The sequence below is a fragment of the Bos javanicus genome, chromosome 20 (assembly GCF_032452875.1).
Source record: "Bos javanicus breed banteng chromosome 20, ARS-OSU_banteng_1.0, whole genome shotgun sequence".
NCBI lineage: Eukaryota > Metazoa > Chordata > Mammalia > Artiodactyla > Bovidae > Bos > Bos javanicus.
The window spans coordinates 6,604,069-6,616,115 of record NC_083887.1 but is presented as its reverse complement, the minus strand read 5'-3'; the positions used below and the strand labels follow the sequence as shown (position 1 = coordinate 6,616,115).

The following is a 12,047-nucleotide window of genomic DNA, read 5'->3' as shown; positions in this document are numbered from 1 at the left end:
CTTCTCGCCTCATTAAAGGTGACCTGTTCCTGTACAGTGCCGGTCTCATTCTTTTTGTGAACCCCACTTTCTCTAACTCCGTACCTACAGTGCTTATTTCAAGGAAGGGAGAGAATAAGCTAATTGGATAGGACAGGAGTACAACTACATTGGCAATAATCCACTTCTATGGATGCTACATGCTGGATGATACATGAGTATTTTGTTACCTCCTACTTTTTTTTTGTATATTTGAATTTTTTAATTTAAAAAGCTACCACAGGGACTCCCCTGGTGGTCCAGTGATTAAGACTCTACATTCCTAAAGCAAGGGGTGAGGGTCTGATCCCTGGTCAGGGAAATGAGTTCCCACATGCCTTGCAGCAGAGCCAACAAAAAAACCTACCACAGACAAATAACAAATAACCCAAAGAAAGAATGGTTAAAGGGTCTAAATATACATTTTTCCAAAGATGATACATATATGACTAATAAGCACATGAAAAGATGTTCAACACCAAATGTGCATCCAGACAATGAGATGCCACTCCACATCCACTGAGAGGGCTACAGTAAAAAAGACAAATAATGGAATTTTCTAGCAGTCCAGTGGTGAGGACTCTGCGCTTTCACTGCCAGGAGCAAGGGTTCGATCCCATCAGGCAACTAAGATCCCATAAGCCTTGCAGTGTGGTCAAAACTTACAAGGACAAATAATAATAAGTATTGGTGAGGATGTAGAGAAACAGCAACCCTCATACAATGTTTACAAGAATGTAAAATGGTGCAGTTGCTTTCAGAGCAGTTTGGCAAGGTTATAACCAAGCTACTTCATCCACACCTAGATATATACACCAGAGCAATGTTCACTCAAAAATTGCACAAATGTTCACAGGAGCATTATTCATAATATCTAAAAAGTAGAAACAATCCAAGAATCTATCAACTGGTGATGGCATATCCACACACTAGAATATTTCTCAGCTATTAAAAAAAAAAAAAATGAAGCACTGAGTCAGACTACAACATGGATGAACCATGAAAACATTTATGCAAAATGAAAGAAGTTAGACACAAACAGCTTACAATATATCATACAATTACATTTATATGAAATGTCCAGAATACGTAAATCCATAGACACAGAAAATAGATTGTTGTTGGTTGCTAGGGGACGAAGGAATGGAGGAACGGCAGAGTGACTGCTAATTGGTACACAGCTTCTCTTGGGGATGTTGAGAATGTTCTAAAATTAGATAGTGGTTATGGTTGCACAGCTGTGAAATAATAAAACCACTGAACTGTACACTTTATGAGGGTGGATTTAATGGTATGTGAATTCTATTTCAATTTCTTAAAAAAAAGCTACCATACCCTCAAAAGGCCATTTATGCGAGGTAAGGGCACATAGACTCTATTGACCCTAGAGAGTCAAGAATGTAATTTACTTAATACTGACATACACACATTTAAGATAAAGTGCAGAAACAAGTCAGAAGTGACACTGAGACAAGTTTAACTAAAAACTTAATCCAATTACCTATGTACATGAGAGAGGTCAGGGGATACCGCAAGCCAAGTGCATCTTCTGTAAAGGAATCAACAAAGTCCTCCAGCATATGAAGCCCAAAGTCTTTGCCTCGATATTTCTTTCTTACAAACATTGTATCCAGAACTGGCAGTTGGTAGCTTTGGGTAAGAAACGAGGCACATGTGCTTCCTGCAGTCATAAAACAGAAATCCAACAATTTTTCACATTTAAAAGACCATGTAGGTATATATATTTAGAGAACATGAGTTAAGTCTGAAATTGGTTATTTTTTCTTATATCACGAATGTTAAATAAATGCATAAGTTTTACAATATAAAATGCTTTCCAGCTATTACATATCATAACGTATACCTGAGATGATGAGAAGAACTATGTATTTTACAGCTGGCAACAGTATCTCATGCAAATTAACCATTACTGTTTGATGAATTGTATGCTTGAATATATATCTCTGTCCATAGACGTGTACCACTTTAAAGCTCATCAACTATTAAAATTTCAAATTTAAAGAGTATTTGGTGATTGCATAAGTACACGAAGTATCCAATTCCAACCTTAGTACGTGAATATTCGTCTTTTCCCTTTACTTTTTCCCTAGTGAGTACAGTTTCATTTTTATCTACTTAATGACGGCAAAGAAGTGAATTAGTTCTCCAAATTTTTAAGGACTATGGATTAGGACTAAATGGAAACATTGGTTTTTAGAAACGGCTAAGTCAGCAATCTTTCCTCTGTGAATACACTTTTTAAAATATCCTGTACATTTAAGGTTTAATAGAAGTGTTTGTAGTAGTAACTAAATATGCCTCCCCTTATTATATTACAGAGCTACACTGATTTGTCTTTTGAGAACTCTGATTTGGGTTTTGACCCTTCAAACAGATGTATAAGCTTTTATAATGTATCTTAAGACAGTCTGTAAGTAGAGGACATCATGCTGGAGTCACTTTCTAAGTTAGCTATCGGTCAGTATTATACTCTTTTAGTACTTCAAGTAAATCTATTATTCTCAGTTATATTATTCACATGATTTTGGATAGTTATAATGATGTAGTTCAAGAAAGAAACAAAATTTCAGGCAACAAACCTTTCACAAATTAACTTTTACCAATCGTATCATTTGATGAGATGGTCAATATAGCAAGGCTTTTTAAGTTCAACCATATAATGAATTACTCATTATTAAACTGGAGAACTTCAGTAACTTTTTGCAATAATCTCTGTAAGAGGGCATGACAACCCACTCCAGGATTCTTGCCTGGAGAATCGCCATGGACAGAGAAGCCTGGTGGGCTACAGTCCATGGGGTCACAAAGAGTCAGACACGACTGAGCGACTAAGCACACACACACTAAGACAACTAATTTAAATTCAAAATAGGTAACACACATTGTTATATACTTAGTTCTTAACCACTGATGTTCAGTTAGGACACTAATAAGGGTCAAAATGTCTTACAGAGTGGCTGTAATTAACAATATTGCTTTATGAAGAATCCACCTGCCAATGCAGGAGCCACAGGGGACTCGGGTTTGATCCCTGGGTAGGGAAGATCTCCTAGAGGAGGAAAGAGCAACCCACTCCAGTAGTCTTGCCTAGAAAATTCCACGGACAGAGGAGCCTGGCAAACTACAGTACCTGGAGTAGAAAAGAGCTGGACAGAACCGAGTATGCACATCAAATTAAAAAAAAAAAAACGTAGATCTTAAGCATTAGCACCTCAAAAAAGGAAAGGAAGAGGGCTTCTTTGGTGGCTCAGTTGTAAATATGTATATGTAAAACCCAATGCAGGCGACAGGGGTTCGACCCCTGGTCCAGGAAGATCTCACATGCCATGGAGCAGCTAAGCCCATGTGCCACAACTATAGAGCTTGTGCTCCAAAGCCAGGGAGCCACAGCTACTTAACCCTGAGCACCCTAGAGCCCGTGCTCTGCAACAAGGGAAGCCACGCAATGAGAAGCCTGCACCCCACTGCAACCGGAGGAAGCCCTGCGTACAACAAAGGCGCAACACAGACAAAAGTAAATAAAATTACACACACACACACACACACACATTATATATATAAAAGAAAAGAAGGAAGAAAGAAAATGGCAACCATGTTAGGCAATTAATATACTGATTATGGTGAATATTTTGCAATGTGTATCAAATCACAACTTCAACTTATCAATTATACTCAATAAATCCAAAATAAATACATAAAATTTTTACTAGTCTAACGGGTAGCCTCACCAACAAGCTACTATGACTAGCTTTTTTAATGCCTTAAAATTAGGGTTCTCTCATAGTAACTGCTACAAGTGATAAAGAAATCAAGAGACATTACTTTAAAAATAACATTAATTCAAAGGACAAAGCAAACATGAGAAGAGAATCCTATCTAGTTCGTAATACTGCCTGAAGATCTATTGCTTTTACTGTTGTGCATGCCTCAGAATACCAAATATATGAAGTAAATTTCCCACAAATTGATTTTTTTCTATTTTTACATAAACATTCCTTTAAACAGAGAAAAGGGAGAGTCTAGCATCTAACAGTGTTAACAAGGTCAATTTATGGAACTAACAGTTTTCAAAAAGTCTAAAGTTCTACTTACTCACCATGTACATATTCATTTCAAAAAACCATGCTAATTCCTTTCTTGTGACTATATCTTAAATTCTTATTTTTATATTTCTATCAGGTTCTACCCAGATATAAGAGAAATCAAATAAAGAGTAGAAAAACCTCCTGTTACCAGAGATTCTTCAGACACATCAACAGCACAAGTACTTAGTAATTAGTGGGGGGGGGACTACAACCTTAGATGAACTTTTCATTAAAAATCTACTAGTTGAAATGAAATTTAATTTAGCACTGCACAAGAAGCAGCTTGGATATTTACACTCCTCAGAGCTTCACCTTTGGCCACAATCTTTTTCTATATGCTCTCTCTGGGTAATTTCCCCTACTCTCAAGGTTTCTACCATTTATCCAAATGCTTATGATCACAATCTTTTATTTCTGTAATGCATGAAACTTACTCCAAGATGAATGGAAGAGCTCATATAAATGTAAATACAACAAAGAACACATGGTCATCTCCAAATACAGAGAAAAAGCATTAGACAAAATCCAGCATATTCATGATAAAAATACTCAAGGTGTTCAATTTGATAAAGGGATCTATGAAAAACCTCACAGCTAAGAAAAATCACACTTAATGGTGAAAGACCAGATATTTTCCCCTAAGATCAAGAACAAGATAAAAATGTTAATTCTCACCACTTTTATTCAATATCTTAAGTAGGTTCTAGCTGGGCAATTAGACAAGAAAAGGAAATGAAAAGCACCTAGAAAGAAAGGAAACCTTCTTGTATACAGACCTTAAGATTTTCATCTTAAGAAATTCACTAAAAAAGTATTAAAACTGATAGTTTTTAAAGTCAGCAAGATTATAGGACATAAGATCAACATAACAAAAATCAATTGAGGCCTTTCCTGGCAGTCCAGTGGTCAACACCGCGGGCATCCACTACAGGGGGCGTGGGTCTGATCCCTGGCTGGGGAACTAGGATCTAGACCCTCAGGTGCCTTGCAGAGTGGCCAAAAAAAAAAAAAAATTCAATTGTATTTCTAGACAGCAGCAATGAACAATCTTTAAATGAAATTAAGAAAACAATTCCACTAACAAGAGCGTCACCAAATAATAAAATACTCAGGAATAAATTTGGCAAGAGTACAAAACTGAAAACTACAAACATTTACTAGGAATTAGGGACCTCCCTGGTGGTCCAGGGGTTAAGAATTTGCCTGGCAATGCAGAGGACACAGGTTCCATCCCTGGTTAGGGAACATCCCACATGCTGCAGAGCAACTAAGGCCATATGCCACAACTACTGAAGCCCACGCACTCTAGAATCCCTGCTCTGCATCGAGCGGTCACTGCAACGAGAAGCCCACACACCACGACTACAGAGTAGCCCTCGCTCACCCCAACTAGAGAAAGCCCGTGCACAGCAACAAAGAGCCCCTGGGATGCAGTGAAGACCCATCACAGCCAAAACTAAGTAATTAATTTTTCAAAAAGCCAAAGGAATTAAAGAACAGTTAAATAACTGGAAAGACATCCCATTGTTCATGATTCAGAAGACAACATTGTTAGAATGTCAACACACCCCAAACTGACCTATAGGTTCAAAATTCCAGCTGGATTTTTTGCAGAAATTGACAAAGTAATCCTAAAACTCATATGGAAATGCAAAAAAACACAAATGACCCAAATAATCTTAACAAAGAAGAACAAAGTTGGAAGACTTCCCATTTTAAAAGCTACAAAGCTACAGTAATCAAGCCAGTGTGGTACTGGCACAAGAATAAATAGCAATCAACAGAACAGAAGTTCCAGAAACAAAACCTCTTATTTTTGGTCAACTGATTTTTGACAGGAGTCCCAAGGCATTTCTATGGAAACAGAACAGTCTTTTTAAAATGAATGAGGCTAGGGCAACTGGATATCCACATATGCAAAAGAATGATATTGGGTCCCACTCCCCTTTTTTAGACCACATACAAAAATTAACTGCAAATGGAACATAAACATAACTTTAAGTGTTAAAACTATAAAAATCTTAGCATAACACACAGCAGCAAATCTTCATCACCTTAGGTCAGGAAAAGTCGTCTTAGCTACACCACCAAAAGCAAGAGTGACACATGGACAGATAACTGGACTTTACAAACACTAGTGCGTCAAAGGACATCAACCAGAACGCACAAAGACAATCCACAAATGAGAGAAAATCCTTTCAAACTATGTACTCCATACGGGACTTCTATCTAGAATATATGAAAAATGCTTACAACTCACTAATAAAAAGACAAATAAAACCCAACTTAAAAATAAGTTAAGGATTTAACAGACATTTCCCAAAGACATACAAATGGCCAACAGGTATATAAAACATGTTCAATGTCTCAAATGATCAGGGTAACAGCAAACCAAACGAGGTTTCACCTCATACGCATCAGGACTGCTACCAGCAAAACAAAAGACAGCAAATGCTAACAAGGGTATGGGAACCTGGAACCCCTGTGTACTGTTATTGGGAATGAAAAATGGTGTAGCCACTACGAAAAAAAGCACAGAGGTTCCTCAAAGTATTAAAAATAGAACCATCACAGATCCAGCAATCCCACTCCTGGGTATATATCCAAAATAATGGAAATCAGTATCTCAAAGAGATTAGCAATTCAATGTTCACTGCAGCATTATTACCAATAGCCTAGATGTGGTAACAACCTAAAGGTCCACTGATGAATGAATGGATAAAGAAAATAAGGGGTGGGGGTGGGGGGGGGCGTGTGTGTGCAGGATATATACAAACAGCTTCAAAAAAATGTACATCTGCCTTATACAACAAGATGGATGAACCTTGAGGACATTATGCTAAGCGAAGTCAGTCAGCCACAGGACAAACACTGCATGATTCCAATTACATGAGACATCTTAAAACAGTCAAATTCCTAGAAGCAGAGAGCAGAACAACGGGTGTCAAGGGCACAGTGAGGGAAAACAGGCTTAAAGTTTCAGTAAAGCTAAGCTCTAGAGACATGCTATATACAACACGACACCTACAGTCAACAATACTGTAATCTATAGTTAAAAGTCTGTTAAGACAGTAGGTCTTCTGTTAAGTGTTCTTACCACAATAAAATAAGATTAAAAAACATATTTTAAGATAAATAATCTAGACAGAAAGGAGATTAGTGGCTTCCAGGAATTCCAAGATAAAGGAAATGAGGAGTGACAGCTAAAGGGTACAGCAATTCTTGAGGTGATGAAGATGTTTTTGAATTAGGCAGTACTCATGGTTGCACGACTCTGTGAACATACTGAAAATCACTTAAGGGTAAACTTGATGATATGTGAATTATAACAGGATGGACCTCAAAATAATCATACTGAAAGAACCCAGACAAAAAAAAAAATGTACTATATGATTCCAATTTATAAAAATCTAGAAAGCAGGCTAATATATAATAATAAAGAGCAGATGAGTGTTTCCTTGGGGACAAACTGAGGAAGGAAGGATGGTTACAAATAGGCACAAAGAAACTTTTGGGAATAAGAGATCTGTTTACTACCTTGACTGTAGTGGTAGTATCACAGCTATATACATAAGTCAAAATGTAACAAAGTAAAATTTCGACATGGTTAATTTTCTGTAAGTCAGTTATACCACAATAAAGTGAGAAGGGTTAAAAAAAAAAGAAGAAGACAACTCAATTTAAAAATGGGTAAAGGATTTGAACAGATAGCCCAAAGAAGACACAATAATGGCCAAAACTCATGTGAAAAGACGCTCAACATCCTTAGCCATTTGGTAAATGCGACTCAAAATGACAATGCCATACCACTTGACACCCACCAGATTGGCTATAGTCAAGAAGACAGATAAAAAGAGATGGGAATACCAGACCAACTTACCGGCCTTCTGAGAAACCTGTAGGCAGGTCAAGAAGCAACAGTTAGAATCAGACATGGAACAACAGACTGGTTCCAAATTGAGAAAGGAGTACGTCAAGGCTGTATATTGTCACCCTGCTTATTTAACTTCTATGCAGCGTACATCATGAGAAATGCTGGGCTGTATAAAGCACAAGCTGGAATCAAGATTGCTGGGAGAAATATCAGTAACCTCAGATATGCTGATGACACCAGCTTATGGGAGAAAGTGAAGTGGAACTAAAGAGCCTCTTGATGAGGGTGAAAGAGGAGAGTGAAAAAGCTGGCTTAAAACCCAACATTCAAAAAACTAAGATTATGGCATTGGGTCCCATCACTTCACTGCAAATAGATGGGGAAACAACAGAAACAGTGACAGATTTTATTTTCTTGGGCTCCAAAATCACTGCAGACAGTGACCACAGCCATGAAATTAAAAGACACCTGCTCCGTGAAGAAGAGCTATGACAAACCTAGACAGTATTAAAAAGCAGAGACGTTACTTTGCAGACAAAGGTCTGCATATTCAAAGCTATGGTTTTTCCAGCAGTCATGTATGGATGTGAGAGTTGGACCATAAAGAAGACTGAGCATCGAAGAATTGATGCTTTCAAACTGTGGTGTTGGTGAAGACTCCTGAGAGTCTCCTGGACTGCAAGGAGATCAAACCAGTCAATCAACCCTGAATATTCACTGGAAGAACTGACGCTGAAGCTCCATATCTTGGCCACCTGATACAAAGAGCCAACCCACTAGAAAAGACCCTGATGCTGGGAAAGATTGAAGGCAGGAGAAGAAGGGGGTGACAGAGGACAAGATTGTCAGATGATATTACCGACTCAATGGATACGAGTTTGAGCAAGCTCCGGGAGATGGTGAAGGGCAGGGAAGCCTGGTGTGCTACAGGCCATGGGGTCACAAAGAGTCAGGCCCGACGGAGCAACTGAACAACGACAATGGGTAAATCGTATGGTAAGTAAATGAACCTTAATAAAGCTTAAAAATGTAAATGGAACAACAAATTTGTACACGTGATTCTAATAAACTGTTTATAATCAGATTTTTCATATACTCCCCAAACCTGCTCCTTCTCCTGTTTTCTAATTTTTCAGTAAATCTTATCATCATTCTATCAGGGGCTCAGAGCAAAACCTGAGATCTCATCCTTGACTTTTCCTTCACAGCCTACGCATAATCCATTAGAAATACTGCAGCAATGACTTCATAATTTATCTTAATTATGAAGACTTCTACCCCTTTCTTCACCTCTCACCAGAGTTTTCTGCAACCGCCTCTTAACTAACTTCACTCTTCACTGCCATCTCTTTCTGGTTTTCCACACAACACAGCTACTTTTATAGAAGGCTAACCAGATTGTGTTACTTCGAAGCTCAAAATCCTCCACCAGATTCCTATCACCCAGAGTGAAATTCAGACCTCTAAAAACCTCCTCTTGAAACTTCAAGAGAAGTTCCTTCCTCATTGTTCCCACACTACCTTCAGAGATGCTTGCCCTGACTAGTCTATTGAAATAGTACCTCTATTTTAAATAGTACCCACCCCCAACACACACTATTCTTTTAATCTAGTTTTTCTTCATAGTACCTGAGAGCATATCATCTATTTGTCTATCCATTGCTATCTTCTCCTCTTAAATGTACGTTCCATGAGGACAGTTTGCAAACATTTTATTTCTATCTCTCAATTTCTGCTTTTTACTTTCTCCTATTCGCCCTCCTCCCCTTCTTCTCCTTCCCTATCAATATAGCAAATACAAATAACTTCTGAGTAAATGAATAAATGTTCACAATATCATTCAGGATCTAGGCATCAAATTCAAGAACAGCTGTTCTGTCACAATTGAATGACTCTCCCTTTTCATGGCATCACCATTTCTACTTTGTCTAATCGGGAAAATTCCCGATTAGACATTCTCTTCTCACCTTCATAAAACCTGGCTAAATACCTTATGAAGCCATCAGTGTGTGATTGTTTCCACAGACACACAGCATAAAGTGAATCCTAAAGAAATAATGCTACTAGATATCTTTCCATGAGACCTCATCATATACTACTAGAGAAGTATTCTCATCACAGTCTTCATGCTTTATAAATCAGTTAAGGTAACATGAGCTGTTACAATAAACCGAATCAGGAAAGCTCAACATTAAAAAGTTTCGTTTTTAAATAACAATGCCACCTGGTTTTTTCTGGGTAGTGGATGGCTTTCTGATTCACAATTCTTCAGTTACCTACTGGTGCCTCACAAACCATCCCCAAATGTACTGGCTTAAAACAAAATCTGTAATTTCGCGATTTATCACAACTCTCATATGGTATTAAGTGGGCCACTGGCACAGCTAAAGGTCCAAATGCCTCTGTTTCCACAGCAGCAGGAATCGCAGCGGGGCTTGCCAGCCGGGCACCTTGCTTCAATGCAGTTAAAGACCTTGACGCTGGCTAAGATTGAGGGCAGGAGGAGAAGGGGACAACAGAGGATGAGATGGTTGGACGGCATCAAAGACTCAATGGACATGAATTTGAGCAAGCTCCGGGAGATGCTGAAGGACAGGGAAGCCTGCAGTCCATGGGGTTGCCAAGAGTCAGACACAACTGAGCAATTGCACAATGACAATATAGACTATCAAAAGTTATTATTTTATATCACATTTTTGTTATTCCTCAAAAAATCTTGAAACAGAAGGGCCAGAAATCTAAATTTTAGTGAGCAGAAAGTGGGTGACCTGTCCAAAAAAGGAGGTAAGATCATAGCTATAGCTCCGAGTAAAAAGAAGTTAGAAAGTTGTAACAAAAGCTAATAGCAAATGAAGAGAGGAAAAAACACTTCCACTAAATATTATTTCAAATGGAAATTTCAAAAACCAAAAATACATCTCCTGATATCGATCATAAATAAATCCCTTTGGAAGCAAGTTAACAAACTGATTTTAAAGGTGTTGATTAGATTGATAATCAACAATTAGATAGATTAGATAGATAATCAACAATTAGATAATTAGGTAGATTAGATCTTATGTTTTTCCAAAACATGAGTCTTCAAAATGGATCAAGGAGATTGACAGTTGAAGCCAAATAAGAAGTATTTCCAAAATAACACTTGTCTTCAAATTTTTTCCCCTGTCTACACTAAAATGTGACAACTGATTTATACACATTTACTATCTTTTATCTTTCTTGATATAGGACAGTTAACAAAACTTTCACTGAATTAACAAGTGGTTTTATTTTTCATGCCTAAATGAGATTTTTCTTCCGAGCCGTTTTCTAGTTAGTATAGCCCTTTTAATAGGTGGACCTAATCGTCACAGGCCCTGTGAGATTTAGGAACTTCACCTAGTTTTGTGGTAGACACTGATCAGACTCTGGGAATAGTCCTTTTGACAGTGCTCACTTTCAACTCTCCATCAAAGTTCACACATACACTGTCAGGGCACAACAGTCCTCTAAGACTTGTTGGGGAAAACACACACACACAAACACACTATCCATCCCCCAAAAACAAGCACTTTCATCTTTTTCAGTATTTAAAGTTATTTTCAGTTATTATATACATGTATAATATATATTATAACATTGTATATATTTTACATATATATATAATATAGTATTTCCAGTTATTCTAAATAACTTACTACTTCTTGATTTTTCCATTTTAGGCATGATACTGACTTCCCAGTATAGAAGATGAGAATTAACTTTTATATATTAACACATTCACACACCCTACTCCCAATACAGCAGTGACAGAATGAGATGGTTAGACAGCATCATCAACTCAATGGACATGAATCTGAGCAAACTCCAGGAGGTAGTGAAGGACAAAGGAGCCTGACATGCTGCAGTCCATGGGGTTGCCAAGAGTCAGACACGACTTTGGGACTGAACAAAAATTCCCACTATACCATAACCACACATCCTATACATGCCTTATCCTACTACCTCAATATAGTAATATATAATTTTGGCTAGACCAATCTTCAGCAATTACATTATGCACACACACA

The 12,047-nt window shown here is 37.7% G+C and overlaps 1 protein-coding gene across 7 annotated transcripts in view; it reads right to left on the bottom strand.

Moving 5' to 3' along the window:
* Positions 1 to 12,047, bottom strand: part of FAM169A (family with sequence similarity 169 member A) — a 64,790-nt gene that overhangs the window by 22,279 nt on the left and 30,464 nt on the right. For all 7 annotated transcript variants that reach the window (XM_061393253.1, XM_061393251.1, XM_061393252.1 and 4 more), the window contains one exon: positions 1,520 to 1,699. In XM_061393253.1, the coding sequence (XP_061249237.1) occupies positions 1,520 to 1,699 (180 nt within the window). The remainder of the gene's footprint in view (positions 1 to 1,519; positions 1,700 to 12,047) is intronic.